We start from the raw sequence: 17,809 nt of genomic DNA on the forward strand, positions 1-17,809 counted from the left end.
ACTACCATCGGCAAGGGGATAGGATTCACGAGCTTGAAGCTAAACTGCAACAAGTTCAGTCAGAAAGGAATGAGGAATATAGAAATTTAGGTGCTAAGATTGACCATATTTTGGACAGGCTAACATATATCTCCGATCATCTGAATCAGTCGTTATCTCCTGTTATGCCATCGTTATCTCCCGTGTTGCCACTCAAAATGGGTACATCCGACCATTCGTCATCTAACGACAAGGAGCAGCCTGTGGACACCGGGGCGGTAACGACTAAAGGGAGCACGCGGAGACGCATAGAAGACCATGCTCACAGGATGCGTGGTCTCGAAAGGAAGCAGACCTGGCAGTCTGGTGTTCTGTCTAACATGTTGATGAGCTACTTGTCCCCTCATTTCTCAGACACATACGTTCATGTGAGGTTACAAGATACAAACAGACAGAACTTTATTTCGTTCATTGAAATTTGGAAGTGAATGGGAAAGTGGACCAACCGATTTTAGAGTTATGTAACTATAAACGCATATAAAACAAGACTTTTATGTTATCTTTGTTTATATCAATTTTGTTTTCTTATTCGTTTTTACCGTTTCGTTTTCATGTATTTCACAAGTCCGAATATACATTGAATGCATACCTAATTTGTTGTCAAAGTATTGTCCATTCTGCGATATATTTGAATTTACTAAGAATAAAATCATGAACTATATAAACATGCGCATGCCATTCTAACACAACTTGTTCTTGAATATTGGGAAGATGTGAGTGTGTGTTCAGTGTTCTAGTATTCTTCCGGTTCCTCATCACCCTCTTCATGGTTATCGGCGGAATCGACACCCACCTCCTCGTAGTCCTTCTCGAGAGCCGCCAGATCCTCACGGGCCTCAGAGAACTCTCCCTCTTCCATACCCTCTCCAACATACCAGTGGACAAAGGCGCGCTTTGCGTACATCAGATCGAACTTGTGGTCCAGGCGGGCCCAGGCCTCGGCGATGGCGGTCGTGTTGCTCAACATGCACACGGCGCGCTGCACCTTGGCGAGGTCGCCACCGGGGACGACGGTTGGCGGCTGGTAGTTGATGCCGACCTTGAAACCGGTCGGACACCAGTCGACGAATTGTATGGTCCTCTTTGTCTTTATTGTAGCGATGGCGGAGTTGACATCCTTGGGTACGACATCACCCCTGTAAAGCATACAGCAGGCCATGTATTTGCCATGACGGGGGTCGCACTTCACCATCTGGTTGGCCGGCTCGAAGCAAGCGTTCGTGCAGTCTGCAACCGAAAGCTGCTCGTGATAAGCCTTCTCGGCAGAGATTACGGGAGCGTATGTGGCCAGAGGAAAGTGGATGCGGGGGTACGGCACCAAGTTGGTCTGGAACTCGGTCAAGTCTACGTTAAGGGCTCCGTCGAACCTAAGGGAGGCAGTGATTGAGGAGACGATCTGGCCGATCATCCTGTTCAGGTTGGTGTAGGTCGGGCGTTCAATGTCAAGGTTCCTTCGGCAGATATCGTAGATGGCCTCATTATCAACCATGAAGGCGCAGTCGGAGTGCTCCAGAGTGGTATGCGTGGTCAGGATGGAATTGTACGGCTCAACGACAGCGGTAGACACCTGGGGCGCCGGGTAGACGGAAAACTCCAGTTTGGACTTCTTGCCGTAGTCGACGGACAGGCGCTCCATGAGCAAGGAGGTGAAGCCAGAGCCAGTGCCGCCACCGAAGGAGTGGAATATGAGAAAGCCCTGGAGACCGGTACACTGGTCAGCCAACTTCCGGATCCGGTCTAGAACGAGATCGATGATCTCTTTCCCGATGGTGTAGTGACCGCGGGCATAGTTGTTCGCGGCGTCCTCCTTGCCGGTAATCAGCTGCTCGGGATGGAACAGCTGGCGGTATGTGCCGGTGCGGACCTCATCTGCAATACAATTATAATTAAAATGATTATTAACATCGTCGGACAGCTAACAGCGTTACTAAATAATATAAATAAATATAAATTTTCGGCCGTTTTTCGATTAATTGCGATATATTATTTTGTGAGACATCTTATATGACTGAATTGAAGTCATTAATGCAAAAAATCAACTAATTCTGAGATTTTTTAAAAAAAGTCAAATCTGTCAATCTGTGAAAGTGCAGCTTTAAAGAAACGCAATTCTAAAAAAAATAATATATATCTTGCGTGATGAACCGTATGTGAGGTAGCATGTGAAGTTGTGCACCAGAGAACCGTTTCAATGAAGAATTTCAAAATTCAAAACCTGAAGGAACGTGATTTCAACTTGTGTATGTTCAACTTAAATATTACTTAAAGTTTAGTTGTTACAAATAAATACAAATAAAAAATATACGACACGACTAAAATCGTTATCGAAACAGGCCACTGCGCACCTGGCGGGAGTCTTGTGTGTGTCAAACACAGTAAGTGCAGAGTTATGGCCGTTGACTAATTTATATATATATAGCCTTTAGAGTATGCCGCTCGTAACTCCAAAAGGACAAGAGCCAAAGTAATGAAACTTTACAGAAATGTTAACCAGCATGTGAAGTTGTGCACCTGGTGAGTGCGTGTGGCTGGACTCAGTAAATGCATAGTTATGGCTCTTGACTTAGTTAAAAGTAGCCTAAAGAGCAGGCAATTTTGTGTCACGCGTTTCTCAAAAAGTACATTAGCCAGACTTATGAAAGTTTATAGGAAGGTTGAGCAGTATGTGAAGATGTGCGCCTGGAACTTTGTGTGTGACTGCCTCAAGTAAGTTTTAGCCATCGACTTAGTTAAAAATTGCAAATAAAGCATGGATTCTTGTGTCACCTCTATCTCGATAAACATATGGGCCTAATTCATGAAACTTAAGAGGAACGTTAACCAGCATGGGAAGTTGTGCATCCTGGGTTTTCGGATGTGGCGAGTAGAGTAAGAAGACTTGACATACATGTAATTATAATTAGGCATACAGAGCATGTAATTTTATGTTACACCTTTCGTAAAAGATTATTTGAGTTAGCGTCATTAATCTTCACAAAGATGTGGTATATGATACATATGAGGTTGTGTACCTAGATGGTCAAGGTTAAGGTCACTGTTACTTAAAATAGCAAAAAAGGTTTCGACTTCATCCTTTTTGTTCAAATTAAACTATAGTGATAATATTACATGCTTTGTAGGTATATTTTGAGGTGGAACTTGATGATTTAAACGCCCCCATATTTTGCTGTCCAACTGCCATGGACAGAATTATTGTTGTTGCTTTTGTGCCAAAAGCGGGAAGAGTGACATCTGTGTACAATCCACACATATTTAGACACAAGTTACCTTTACAACTACAAAACAACAAATAAGGGATGCAGACGCGTAAGTTTTTATCATACAAAAAACCCGAGTTTGAAATAAAAAACGAAAGGGAGTAGTTGGTGAAGTGGTTAAGCATCGACCCGCGTAATCCCATATTGGCCCTAGCTACGTGCCTGGGATGGCTTTGACAAGATCGAGCCACCAGAGCTTATACATTTCCTTAACTTCAGTTTAACATAATTATTATTTCATTCTTAAACAACTTTGCATGTACATCGCTGTTGTTCTCAAAGTTGTCGGCTTGAACATTCTGAATAATTTATATGATCTGTGTTCAAGGTAAAACTCCGGTGGTGCGATGAGAAATAGAGAATGAATCATAAGAAAAATCGATTGTTTAATTGCTTGTACGAAAATTCTTCTACGTTTACAAGCTTCCAACTGTTGTTCTTTATCAATAATTTGAAAACATAGATGCTGCTAAATGGAAGGTCATCTCACGGGAAATAGCCTAACCTTGGATACAATATCACATGCGACAGATACTTCTTAGTTTCAATTCAATATTACTTGAATATTTATAATCTGTGTTCTAATTTCGTGCTTGGTCACAATTGAACATATAAAAGTATGTAAGGTAAAACGTTATTGGTGCAAATAGTTATTCAGCCAAAGTTTCCTTTGTATTTAATCACAGAAGCTACTCTAGATTAAAGACAATTGCACGTGTAAACGATACCATACTTATTTGAGAAATGCACACAGCATCTTCCTCACTATAGTTCGTTAATAAAAGTCCAATCACTCTTTGGACATAAACAAGTTAACGGTCAATATTTAGATATTCTATATGTACATGTTGTACATGTACTGCAAAATAACGTACCAACAACGGTAGGCTCTAGGTCAATGAAGACGGCGCGAGGCACGTGCTTCCCGGCGCCCGTCTCGCTGAAGAACGTATTAAAGGAGTCGTCACCACCACCGACGGTCTTGTCGGAGGGCATCTGACCGTCGGGCTGGATGCCGTGCTCCAGGCAGTACAGCTCCCAGCAAGCATTCCCCATCTGAACGCCCGCCTGGCCGACGTGGACAGAGATACATTCACGCTGAAAAATCAAGAAGTACCCTTTTATATGTTTCATTATATGATCATTTTAAAAAACAAAACAATATTAAAAGGTTGGACATTAATGTAATAATGTTATCATAATAATGTAAATAAAATGGATTAGTCATAGACCATTAACAGCTGAATCATGGAAATGGGGGGGGGGGGGGGGGGTGACGAGAGCTGCCCCTGCTGCCCCAACACCGGAGCAACTGCAGAAGTCGCATTATTTAAAACTAATACATACATTTATTATATCCTCATGTATGATCCATGATTAAATATTATGTTTATTTTAACTGAAACTGCTGCAAATGATGCAAAGTTATCGGACATAAATTCGATATCAAGTTGCAGACAGCATCGCTCTGTGCCAACAGACGGCAATCAATATGCACAAAACATGTGCATCTCTGAGTCAGCTCTTACGAGAACAATCTTCTCACGCAGAAGACGCCATTTAGTAAACAAATAATATCTAAATTGTATTCCATAACAAATATTTCTTAAATATGAGAACAACAGTCCGGTCAGTCCAGTAACATTGTTTTACACAACGATTTAAATAGGATGAATGAATGAAATTCGAGTGCACTAGATTGCAAGACACACAAAATACATATTCTCTTCATCCATAATTACTTTATATACATCCTTGTTTTTGGCGATAAATACAACTGCAGGTTTATGAAAACATATCAAACGCATTCAATAAAATATTCATTTTTTTTATAATGGTATGTCGCTAGGCAGGTATAATTCAATCAAGCAAAAATAATTGACTCACCATTTTGTGAAATTATGTTGAGTCTTGGAGATCCACTCGACGTGATGGTTCTGTGGAGCTTAGATTCCAAGCAGTTATGTGCGCCAGCAGACGACATCGCTCTTTTTATACCGCCCGTTACGAGGGTACCTAGGCAAGCAGCAGACTGCATCGGAAAACAAACACTGCTAACAACTAGTATAGTCAAATATATTTTAACTTGATTGGCCTTTTAATTTGCTTCGATAGTTCTTAAACGGAATTTGAAATTAGTATCGGTGCTTTCTCCGCATCAGCGGTCTTCACGCATGCCAATGACTCATATTAATATGTGGCTGCGGAACACTCTGCATTGTATGTGCATCGTCACTATTGTAATTATTTCTAATGTTTATATTCTTGTCCAAAAACCATTATAGATACAACAACTAAAGCTTTTGGTCAACTGTATCTGGCTCGATAAAATTTGCGTGACTAAATCTCATTTGCACATGAAGAGAATCCCAATCGAAGACTTATAAATGTATGTGCCAAAAGTTACATTCAATAATTATGGATTCTGAATGTAACCGTAAGTTTAAGATCCAGCGACAAATGCATTGTCCTAGGAAGAGATTGCTTTAAAATTCCGGAAATGTGCTAAATTAGGCTGTCAGTGGTATTCTATTTCATTTTTTTATATTTAGCTTACTGTATAGCTGAAAAGATACGAATGAAGTAAAACTAGAATATATCTCAAGTTTCAAGTTTTATTTATACTTGTTGTTCACATGGGCTTGAGAGAAAGCAAAACATAAGGCAAAACATGCAACAGAATATTTCAGTTCTGTACTGTATGGCTGAATTTAAGCCAGGGGAAGACACCTTGGGAAAATTTTGTAATGGTTATGCGTAGCCCAACTTCATGAGACGAGTGTTACCGGTGCAGTATCAGATTGGACACGTCAAAACGAAAGAGGAAAAACTTATTTTATTTCCATCTAAGAGTTTAACATTTTGAAATTTTAACAAAAATGCAAGGAATGTACAGCATGCGAAGTCCAGGTACATTACGGTTTAATAAAATATGCTGATGAACCAAATATTTAACATTTTTTGATGTGTGGTCATTATCGGACTGACAATTCGGATGTCAAGTAAATTGTAAACAACCAATTTTAAACTGTTGGGAGTTTTTTTCACAATGTTTTGAATCACTGTATTATATTGTATTGATAACGGTTATGGTGAAAAGCCTGTAATAAAAGTGTTATAAATACACAGGGTTTCCACCAGCCCTTTATGGCTTGTCGGGCCCGACGTGCCTTCCGCTGGCAAGGCTAATTACCGACACGCGTTAATTATGCCGACATGCTTTAATCCGCGTAGCGACAATCCTTATCAAAACAATCATCAGTTTTGACAATACACAATTTTGTTGCGATTGCAACGGTTGCAAGGGTTGACTGACAGCCAGAAGGCGTGTCGGGACTATTACGGCATTTGTATCAGCCATTCAGGATCAACGACAGCATGAAGGCGTGTCGGTGAGGTTCAACAGTGCAATCAACCAAACTCCTCCTATTCTTTATCAAAATGGGAATGTGTGAAAAACACCACTGTTGTAATTGCGACCTTCATCCCTATAATCATCTATGAACGCAAAGTAAACAATAAGTGTTAATTGATTTCCGTAACATAAATCATGTGTCGTTTTATTTTGTTTCTTAATCCAGAGTCCGTTTGTTAACCAATTATTAAATTGTAATTGAGAACCGTGTTAAGATATCTGTGTTATTATAAACAATGGTTATGCTATGTCGTCATATGTAATTGAGTCGCGTTCCCATCTTTAGTTTAGTTTAAAGTTATATTTTGTGTTGCTTATTATTAAACTTTGATTATTTTATCGTTCTTTTAATTTATTTAGAAAAAAGATAAATAAATCTGAAAATACACATTACATTCCCTTTAAGTTATTATTTAGCCGACCCGGCTTTTAAAATATTAGCTGTTGCAGCTTTAAATACGAATACACCCACGAGCAGTCGCTTTGCTCCGGGCTCTTTTGTGTTCCAGCATGCAGCATGCTTTACACGTTTTGCTGTGACGTCAACGGTGTCAATAAAAATTATACCCGCACTAAACGAAACATGAGTCAATCGATATCGTCGGAAAACTTGAGAAATACCAATAATTAATGAAGAGAACCCATTAAACCTTTTCACAAATATGTTTAATGTTAATTGGACTTGAGTTGGTAATTCTAAATCATAGGAACATAACTGTAAACTTGTTTAAAATGCAGGAAATTGCACCATTTTGGATACGAAAATAAAAATAAATCGACGTCAGGAGGGGACACCCCTCTCAAACCCTCCCCTTCCGACATGCCTTATGAAATTCCTGGCGGAAACCCTGATACAGGATTATTCTAATCTCTACCAGTAGGCGAGTAGTTCTCGGACACTAGTAGTTCTCGGACACTCGCGATTCCCACCGCATTTTGGAAGTTACATATCAATCACCTGATTTAAATCAATCCGGTGTTTGAAAAGTTTCAGCAGGTACCAAATCTTTTCATTAGGTAAGGATTATAAAACGTTAAATTCCAAAAGTTTCCAGTTGTTAACAAAACACATTTTTCCTCTGCTGGGAATTACAATTGTAGTGCGCATGTGCAAAAAGCACAACTTAAAATACCAGCAACAGTAAGGTTAAATGATTTGTTCGGTATACTTCCTTTTTTGACGCAGACGACATTCTGCATTTACAAAAATATTCATGTTAAGTCGAGCGTTTACATTACACATGTGCTAAAAATAGATACCATTTATTTCATTTTTAGCTCGACTATTCGAAGAATAGGTGGGCTATACAACTCGCCCCAGCGTCGGCGTCCAATTAAAGTTTTAGGGCAAGTTGGGATTTTCACTTATAAGTCCAATACCTTACATTCAGTTGACTTAATACTTCACACAGTTGTTCAGGGCCATCACATGATGAGGTTAGATAACTCCATATTATTCTTTACACAGATTATGGCCCCTGATTGACTATGGAACTCAGGTTAAAGTTTAAGGGCAAGTTGGAATATTTATTAATAACTTCTATATCCTTTGTTCAATTGACTTAATACTTCACACAGTTGTTCAGGTTACATAACTCCATATTATCCTAAATACAAGTTATGGCCCCTGATTGACTTAGGTTAAAGTTTTAGGGCAGGTTAAAGTTTTAGGGCAAGTTGGGATTTTCACTTAAAACTCCAATACCATTTATTCAATTGACTTAATACTTCACACAGATGTTCAGAGCCGTCACATAATGAGGTTAGATAACTCCATATTATCTTTTATACTAATTATGGCCCCTGATTGACTATGGAACTTTAACCTTAGGGCAGGTTGGGATATTGTTTAATAACTTCTATACCCTTCATTCAATTGACTTAATACTTCACACAATTGTTCAGGACCATCACCCAATGAGGTTACATAACTCCATCTCCTTAATACAAGTTATGGCCCCTTAATGACAATGGTTAAAGTTTTAGGCAAGTAAAAGTTAAGGGCAAGTTGGGATTTTAATAAAAAAAACTATACCGTTCATTAAATGCACTTAATAAAATTCAAAATTATTTACGACCATCTTACAACTTACAAGAAACATAACTCCGTTTTAAGCCTAAATACAAGTTATGGCTCTTGAATTTTTCATTTTTTTTCCCTTTGAAAGGCATTTTTGTATATTCTTAACCACATTTTCATAATGGGAAATCAAGTTATTTGAATGACTTGCGTCATTGTTTGGGTGGGCTGGTGGGAGGGCAGCATCAAAGTCACCTTATGTATCAAATAATTTTAGTTAGGTTTGACATAAAGAGACCAAACTTGGTATTATTACATGGTTATTGTATTCTAAGTCAAAGCGGCGTAGTCGAGCGCGCTGTCTTACGACGTCTTGTTATGAGCTTCATGTTATATGTATATACGTACAAATAGATTAGTTTTTAATGAAAAATAATAAGATATATATTACCTATTGGTTTGAAAATTGCAATTTTGAATATTTTAAATAATAAAATCACTTCAGCCCATGTTTTCCGGTTTTGTTGATTATTTAAGGGAGTGTCCGAGAACTACTTCTGTCCAACTAAAATTTAACCCCTTTTGAGCACCACATTCGGAGCCTATGAGAATGGAATTAAGTTGTTTAATTTTACTTGATTTTGCATTATTTCAACAGAAGAAGAGCTGAAGTTTGTTATAAACATTGGAATATCATATATCTTTTAAAATAAGGATACTTTATCGATAAAACCTAAAAGTGTCCGAGAACTACTCGCCTACTGGTAACGTCTAAACGGCTTTGTGCAAAAAACGTTTTTTATTGAAAAATATTGAAATTGTGTTTAGAGAAGTTTTTATGTTTGAAATAGATCATAAAGGCTTATATCATATTTCTATATGTAAGTGCAAAGATATTTAGCACAAAACAAGCTTTAAATGCATTAAAACACAACTCTGCCATCTCTGAGGTGTTTCGATTCTTGTAAAACTGTGAACCACACCTTTGCATGTGCCCTTGTATATACATCATTACGTTTTGACTGTATGAAATGAAATAAAACACATCAAACTCATAATTATTCGTTGGATATTTATTTTGAACTAATATAAATAGCAATACGCTTTAACCCGGAATCTCGGTCGGAGTAGCTACCCACTTTCGATACAAAACAATTTGTACGTGAAGGATTTGCCATTTCAAAATTTGTTTTTTGTATTGCACTAACAGTGTTTATCTCTTCCTAAATGGCACTGAATATTGCAAATATATAAGAAATGAAAGTCAAACATTGAACTGTAGTATGCTAACCAGGCTAAGTTTACTCTGCATGCCTTTTACATCTGTGGCCTCTTTGATACCAGTTGTATGTTGCTATGCATGTGTGCAGTAGTTAAATATATACAATACACCATCCTTTATCTTGTCTATTGACAATCCGGGTAATCCGTTAATGGGTATGTTTGCTTACATCATACATGTACGCACCCGACCGCCCCCTGATATTCCCGAAGATTTTAGGCCAAAATGCCAAATAATCTAAATGGCTGCTGATCAGTTATAAAACCATTTTCCATTCCTAGGAAATAACTAAATCAATGAGTGAAGATAAAGACCAAATCTCCCATCCAGAGTCTGATGAGTTAAGCACTTGGAACCTCTCCACCAGTGAAAAAAAATCAAATTCAATGTTTGATTTAGGGTAACATAAATAATACTAAACTAGTAACAAATTAGAAAAGCATGTTAAACAATTTATTATTCCAAATAACAAGAGTCTTTGTTTTTGTTTTTACAGCTGTGAAGCGGCTGATGAAGGAAGCCCAGGAGTTGAGCGAGCCCACAGAGCAGTATGCCTGCCATCCACTTGAGGTAATACAACATGCTTTCAGCTTGGCTCTTTTTCAAAGAAAAAGGTTAATTAATTGTATTTATTGTATTTTTTAACCTCGTCCATGACTGTTAAACTTAAAGATATTCAAATAAATCTTTAACATGTTTTGCCAGAGATGATACGCACATGTGCAAGAGTCGTGCCTCCTCTGACTCAGATTTTTCTTGAGTCTCTTTATTGGAAGTTATCAGTACTGGTTTTGTTATTTAGAGGTCATATGAAAATTCCCCTGATCTTAAACAACACCAGGAAAATTGTCTCTCCCTCTTAGCAACATTTTATTTCCCAATTATTTCACTTGTTATTTATTATAGGAAACGTATACTGCTCACTGATTTATGTTAGTGGTCACATTGCAGTCTAGATGCAGTCTGGAAATGAAGTACACAATGTTAATTTGAATAGGAAAATTACTTCTTTTGAAATAAAAACACTTATTATACCTGTGAAATCCCTTTAAAATTTTAAATCTTGTATTATTTACCAGGATAACCTGTTTGAGTGGCACTTCACGATCAGAGGACCAGCTGACTCAGAGTTTGACGGAGGACTGTACCACGGAAGGATTGTCCTCCCTCCAGATTACCCCATGAAACCTCCAAGCATTATCATCCTAACTGTAGGCTTTAAGAAATAATTGTTTGATAGTATATGTTAATAACGTAGAAAATAAATAAAATATGCTAGCATGGATATCTACGGCATAGCTGTTATTTGTCCTTGACCATTATGTTATGGTAAAAACCATGGCGCCTTAATTCAGGGTAAAACTATTTAAACTTTTATGTAAATTATTGTAATCATACATGTAGTATATAAGTTAGGTGCCTACTGAATTTTTCAATACTTAGAAACTATTTGAATCTAAAGATGTAACATACATGTAGTATTATGATTTGGTAAAAACATTTGAGTATTTTATAGAAATAGAATTTGAATTAATATTTAGAATTTCCTTATCTTATATATTTTTACATTTTAAAGGTAAAATTTTCTCCAACCTCAGATAAGTAGATTCAAAAATTTTACCATGCTAGAAATTCTATTCTTGCCAACGAGCAAAGATAAAACGCCTGTAAGGAACTCCTTTTTAATTGTCATCACATTGTAACTACCTCCCTTGTTGAAGACTTATCTGTAGCATTATAGAAACCTTGTCTTGTTGCTATATTTAGAATGCTTATTAATTAGTTCTTGCTTCAAATGTCATTATAAAAAAGTTTTCAAGCACCTTTCAAGAAATAATGCTTCACTCTTCTCAGAACTATTTAAAAACTGATTTGACTATTAAATAATCTGAATCACTGCGAGCATACCCATGACAACCACAAATTATAACATATCCATACGCATTTATTTTCACTTCGCACAAAAGAGTTCCAGCAAAAAAACACATTTTTACTTAATTTTGTTTAACTCAGGTGGGAAAAAAAGCATCTTCCATAGCTGCTTGTGTAAGATAGGTTCATCCCAACCTCACGCATGGTGTTCTGCGGAAACTCGGTAAACCTTGTTGCTTCACCCTACTCTCGGCAATGGTAGATACTTATAAGTCCTCTAGTAACATTACGCTTATTTTCAGCCAAATGGTCGGTTTGAAATCAACCAGAAGATATGTTTGAGTATATCAGGTCATCACCCGGAGTCCTGGCAGCCATCTTGGTCATGTAGGTGACTGATCACACATTAATATAAATACGTTTGAACTCTGTAAAAAATTATCATCAGCATAAATATAGTCATTCAATCTGTTACTAGCTATTACTGAAATACAACAAAAAAATATACTCATTTTTTTACTGAAGTTATGGTTTTTATTGGTAGAATTAAAAACATTTTTGAAAAATACACTGATAAAGAAAGTAAATTATTTGTTGTTGATAATATCAAGTAAGAGAAACATTTTGATAGCAAATTTTGAAAGAAAAACCACATGTACCTTGAATTTGCCAATATTGATTAAAAGTGACCATTTCAGTGCGGACAGCAGTATTAGCTATAATAGGGTTCATGCCAACCCACGGAGCTGGAGCTCTGGGATCCCTTGATTACACACCTGATGAAAGGAAAATACTGGCCAAGAAGTAAGGGACTGTTTCCTGTTTAGATTTCATTTCCCTGTACATGTTCTATTAAATGAAATTTGATTATTGTGGATAAATTCTGTAGATATGAATAAGGATCAGAGTTCCTGTTAGTATGCACAGAATTAATCACATCTATGACAATTATTTTTGGAAGGAACACATGCAATTTATATATTGTCAAAATGTTATTGATGTGTGCAGGTCGCAGGACTTCAAGTGCCCGTCATGTGGAAACATCAACAATATCCTGAAGCCAGTGACGGAGGAGTCAAAGAAAACCACGGAGGAGGCAAAAGAGCTGGCTGCTCAAATAGACTTCAAGGTAGAGTAGCTTTCAGGATCATGCTTCTAATATTTTGGTTCTTATGCATTGACAGGGCTTCAATTGGTCGATAGGAAATAAAGATTCAGATTCAAAAATGAATGTTAGATGATACAAATCAATAGCTATTAGTTAATGCCTCATTTTCAAAATGTTTCATTTTAATATCACAATTGTGGTTTTTACCAATGATAATGATTTTCTGTTTTACTGATAAAGTCTTGGGTTTTCTGACACTGAAAGTCATGTTTCAACTCTATTTAAATAAGCGTTATGTACCACTTTATTTTACTTCAGGATGAGAAAGAAAAGAATGCAGCACTAAAACAGTCACAAGGTAATTCTACTCCTTCAACCGAAGAGGCCTCCAGCAATGAGGCCACAGGTGTGGAAGGTGCCCAGGCTTCACCACAGCCACAGTTCTCCCCTCCCCTGTTGCCCCCACAGATGGGACAGTTTCCATTCGGAATACCTTTACCCCATGGATTTCTCCCTCCACACCCACAAGCGACTGGTAACCCTGCCAACCCCGCTACTCATGTGCCCCGGTTTCCACTGCCTTACATGTCGCCATTCTTCCCTCCCATGCCTCCCCCAATATTGCACCCTGTTTTTCCTGGAATGAGGCTGCATCCATGGCAGCAGGGGACGCCAGCACCAGCTTTCTCACCTCCAAGTGGAGAGCAGCGAAGTGATAATAATGCAACCAGTACTAATGATAACACACAGAACCCTGAAGGTGTGCAAGACACTAACAGTGAATCAGAGGGACCATCTAGTCCATCTCCTGCTCAACCGGAAATCCAAACTATAGACAATACAAGTCAGGAAGGTCTCAGACAGAGGACTGTGACTCAGTCTGTCCAGAATACAAGTTCCCTGCCAGGAAGGTCTGCAGAGCTTGGCACGAGACATGTGCGTCAGACCTACACAAGCAGTCGTTCAGGGGACGTCGCTCTGCTCACGTTTGGACTGTTCGTGATCGGTGTGATCATTCTTCTCTTGATAAGAAGAATGCATATGATGAACTTGTTCTCAATGTTAAATTGAGGTGTTCAAGTATATGGGATGTGAAAACATTAAGACAGAAAGTGACAAGTTTTAACTGTAGCAATAGGGAACTTTGAGCCATGGGGGGAAAGCCATCTCAAGAAATAAACATTTCAATAGTTTGTTTTAATTCTGTTGACATACATTTCTTCAGTTGGTATGTAGATGTGTATTGTACATGTAAATGTAGGTAAGTTTCATTTAAAAGTTTTTAAACACTGCTCCAAGTGTTCTATTAGTACCAGGTAAATGACTTGTACTTCATTATTGTGACCATTATACTTTGAAATGGAAGGCCTGAAGGTAATTGGTTAATGTAATGATTGTAGAAAAGTCAACCATTTAACATGCAATGTTTTATTCTTTAGTTGTTTTTAAACTGCAAGCTTTTGTTACTGTTTGTATGCTTTATATTTGTTATGAAGAAAAGAGTTTTTGTTTTTGTTTATAATTGCATAACAAAAGACTTGTTGTTACTGAAGGAGCGAAGGGCAAAGTAGTTCACAAGGAAGTTGTTTTAATAATGATTACATTGCCTTGCTTTAGACATTACTTCAGTTCCCTGTGAATGTTGCTATTTGCCCTTTATACGAATCTTTCATGTTCAAAGAAATCCATTTTCTCTAGTGTCATCCTTTTTCAGAGGAAGACTCTATGTAACACCACTTCAACAATATCATCTTATACATACTACTTACGGTGTCTGGTCTCTCACATTCACATCTTACTATTAATACTGACACGTGTCATTTCTGTCCATATGTAAACTAATTCAATTAAATTTGATTCACAAATTTTTACACAGAGTAATTCCTAATGTGTTTGTGATTCCTTTGTGCAAATGTAAGTAATGAAACTTTACTATCAATTAATTTTGCTCCTTTTATTTTTTTTTTTTTTATTTTTTAAATGAGTCAAAGATCCCTACATAATTATCTGGAGAAGGATTTTGTTATTGATTCCAGATAATTATTGAAGGCAAAATTTTAAACTTACATTTATTCTTAAATTATTTTCTTCCCAAAATAGCTTTGAGCTTTGTACTTGTCCCATTAGAGCTTCTAACACAACAATTTTGATTATGTTTCTTTCGCTTTTAACATGAACATTTTTCTCCCATTGATGCAATTTCAAGAAGATTGTCACAGAACACAGGCACTTTTGCTTATCTTCTTCAAATTATTTCAGCCACGATTTGTAATGTGCATCACTTAACCCATTTAGCCGAGAGAACACACTTGTTCTTTTTACTCATGTTGATTTTTTAGAAGACCTATTGACGATTTATTTTTACATCTTAACCATAACACTGATCATATAACACATCATGAGAATTGCTCACACAACGAAGCATGAATATACTGAATAAACCTATTCGGCAAATGGCCTATGAAAGGTAATGCTATCAAATTTATTTATTTTTATAGTCACATTTGATCTGTTTTCAATTTTTCTTTCACTTTTTTGTCCAATTCAAAAGGAAGTTAGCTAATTTAATACATTTTTTTGAAATTCAAGTGCTTTTTAAGGAGTTCTTGGTGGTTACAAATTCATGTAGTTTGAAAGGAGTGGGTATCAAATACAAGACCTGTGCGAACCATTTGTCTTGTTTGTATGACATTATCTTACATGTATGACATTATCTTACATGTATGACATTATCTTAAGACATAAGTAATGCCATACAGGTGAGATATGTCACATTATCTTACATGTATAATATGACTTTATCTTACATATACGATGTTATCTTAACCTGTATGATGTTATTAATAATACAGTCATTGTTTTGGTCTCAAAGACCTACTGTGAAGGCTTGGAGTTTTCATTGTTAGCCTTATTATATTATATAAATCTACAAATACTATAATCAAGTCAATATACATGTACATATGTAGATAGATGTATATAGAATGTGGGATATTTATATGCTTGTTGTTGTTGTATGTTTTCATTAATGTGAATGTATTGTTGAAGGAAATCCATTAAAGTCATTAATATTAACACAATGTTGTTCATATTTTCCCATAGTTTGCTAAATGCTAACCTTGAAAGCGACAGTTTTTTTTATTTGGCCTGATGGCCTAATTTCTACCCCATACAAGTAGTTGATCTAAATTTTATAAACAAATTCTTACCAAGTTTCATGATTTTTTTAACTGCTACATACATACATTTTTTTACAAACCATGTGATCAGCCATCAGGCTGCATCCACCAAAACTGTCTGCTCTCTAATTGAACGATTTATTTTCATCCTATCCACCAAATGTTTATGTAAATTTTGTGGTAATAATATCTGGGATGCCTTCAATAACCTTCCTGCTTGCTTCAGTCTCTCCTGAGTTATGGTTCTTAGTCAAATTTAACTCTGTTCACTCTGACTTCACCATTCTTCATCTAATCTTTACCAAGTATGGTAGCAATTATTATGGGTGTAAAAAAATAATTCTGAGATTAAATGGGATTTGTCTGTTCTTACGTACCGGTAACCATTGCTTATCTAATATTTGATTTTGTATCCCATGGACAAATTCGCTGCTAAATGTAATGGCTTCAGCAACTTGTGACTTGTCTTGTAGCACTAACTCCCCTTCAAGTCTTGAAGCACTAACTCCCCTTCAAGTCTTGTAGCACTAACTCCCCTTCAAGTCTTGTAGCACTAACTCCCCTTCAAGTCTTGTAGCACTAACTCCCCTTCAAGTCTTGTAGCACTAAAGTCCCTTCAAGCCTTGAAGCCCTAACTCCCCTTCAAGTCTTGTAGCACTAACTCCCCTTCAAGTCTTGAAGCACTAACTCCCCTTTAAGTCTTGTAGCACTAACTCCCCTTCAAGTCTTGAAGCACTAACTCCCCTTTAAGTCTTGTAGCACTAACTCCCCATCAAGTCTTGAAGCACTAACTTCCCTTCAAGTCTTGTAGCACTAACTCCCCTTCAAGTCTTGTAGCACTAACTCCCCTTCAAGTCTTGTAGCACTAACTCCCCGTCAAGTCTTGTAGCACTAACTCCCCTTCAAGTCTTGTAGCACTAACTCCCCGTCAAGTCTTGTAGCACTAACTCCCCTTCAAGTCTTGTAGCACTAACTCCCCTTCAAGTCTTGTAGCACTAACTCCCCTTCAAGTCTTGTAGCACTAACTCCCCTTCAAGTCTTGTAGCACTAACTCCCCTTCAAGTCTTGAAGCACTAACTCCCCTTCAAGTCTTGTAGCACTAACTCCCCTTCAAATCTTGTAGCACTAACTCCCCTTCAAGTCTTGTAGCACTAACTCCCCTTCAAGTCTTGAAGCACTAACTCCCCTTCAAGTCTTGTAGCACTAACTCCCCTTCAAGTCTTGTAGCACTAACTCCCCTTCAAGTCTTGAAGCACTAACTCCCCTTCAAGTCTTGAAGCACTAACTCCCCTTCAAGTCTTGAAGCACCAACTCCCCTTCAAGTCTTGTAGCACCAACTCCCCTTCAAGTCTTGTAGCACCAACTCCCCTTCAAGTCTTGTAGCACTAACTCCCCTTCAAGTCTTGTAGCACCAACTCCCCTTCAAGTCTTGTAGCACTAACTCCCCTTCAAGTCTTGTAGCACTAACTCCCCTTCAAGTTTTGAAGCACTAACTCCCCTTCAAGCCTTGTAGCACTAACTCCCCTTCAAGTCTTTTAGCACTAACTCCCCTTCAAGCCTTGTAGCACTAACTCCCCTTCAAGTCTTGAAGCACTAACTCCCCGTCAAGTCTTGTAGCACTAACTCCCCTTCAAGTC

The 17,809-nt window shown here is 37.5% G+C and overlaps 2 protein-coding genes across 2 annotated transcripts; one reads left to right on the top strand and one right to left on the bottom strand.

Moving 5' to 3' along the window:
• Positions 1-524: 524 nt before the first annotated feature.
• Positions 525-5,336, bottom strand: LOC128237464 (tubulin alpha-1A chain-like). The gene is made up of 3 exons (XM_052953023.1): positions 5,184-5,336; positions 4,172-4,394; positions 525-1,908 (listed from the first exon to the last, which is right to left on the bottom strand). The coding sequence occupies exons 1-3, from the start codon at positions 5,184-5,186 to the stop codon at positions 773-775; spliced, it is 1,362 nt and encodes a 453-aa protein (XP_052808983.1). The 5' UTR covers positions 5,187-5,336; the 3' UTR covers positions 525-772.
• Positions 5,337-6,069: 733 nt separating this feature from the next.
• LOC128236426 (ubiquitin-conjugating enzyme E2 J1-like) lies at positions 6,070-16,091 on the top strand. The gene is made up of 7 exons (XM_052951287.1): positions 6,070-6,206; positions 10,510-10,583; positions 11,093-11,224; positions 12,188-12,272; positions 12,584-12,689; positions 12,894-13,014; positions 13,312-16,091. The coding sequence occupies exons 1-7, from the start codon at positions 6,176-6,178 to the stop codon at positions 14,062-14,064; spliced, it is 1,302 nt and encodes a 433-aa protein (XP_052807247.1). The 5' UTR covers positions 6,070-6,175; the 3' UTR covers positions 14,065-16,091.
• Positions 16,092-17,809: the final 1,718 nt, after the last annotated feature.

The sequence above is a fragment of the Mya arenaria genome, chromosome 6 (assembly GCF_026914265.1).
Source record: "Mya arenaria isolate MELC-2E11 chromosome 6, ASM2691426v1".
NCBI classification, from domain to species: domain Eukaryota; kingdom Metazoa; phylum Mollusca; class Bivalvia; order Myida; family Myidae; genus Mya; species Mya arenaria.

What these genes read in the sequence shown, in the direction of transcription:
- LOC128237464 (XM_052953023.1), bottom strand. An exon ending in CCTAGAGCCTACCGTTGTTG is followed by an intron (nt 1,909 to 4,171) that starts GTACGTTATTTT and finishes ATTGTATTGCAG; the next exon opens with ATGAGGTCCGCACCGGCACA.
- LOC128236426 (XM_052951287.1), top strand. Translation starts at nt 6,176, where the DNA reads ATGCAAGGAATGTACAGCATGCGAAGTCCAG. An exon ending in CAAGCATTATCATCCTAACT is followed by an intron (nt 11,225 to 12,187) that starts GTAGGCTTTAAG and finishes GCTTATTTTCAG; the next exon opens with CCAAATGGTCGGTTTGAAAT. An exon ending in CTGCTCAAATAGACTTCAAG is followed by an intron (nt 13,015 to 13,311) that starts GTAGAGTAGCTT and finishes ATTTTACTTCAG; the next exon opens with GATGAGAAAGAAAAGAATGC.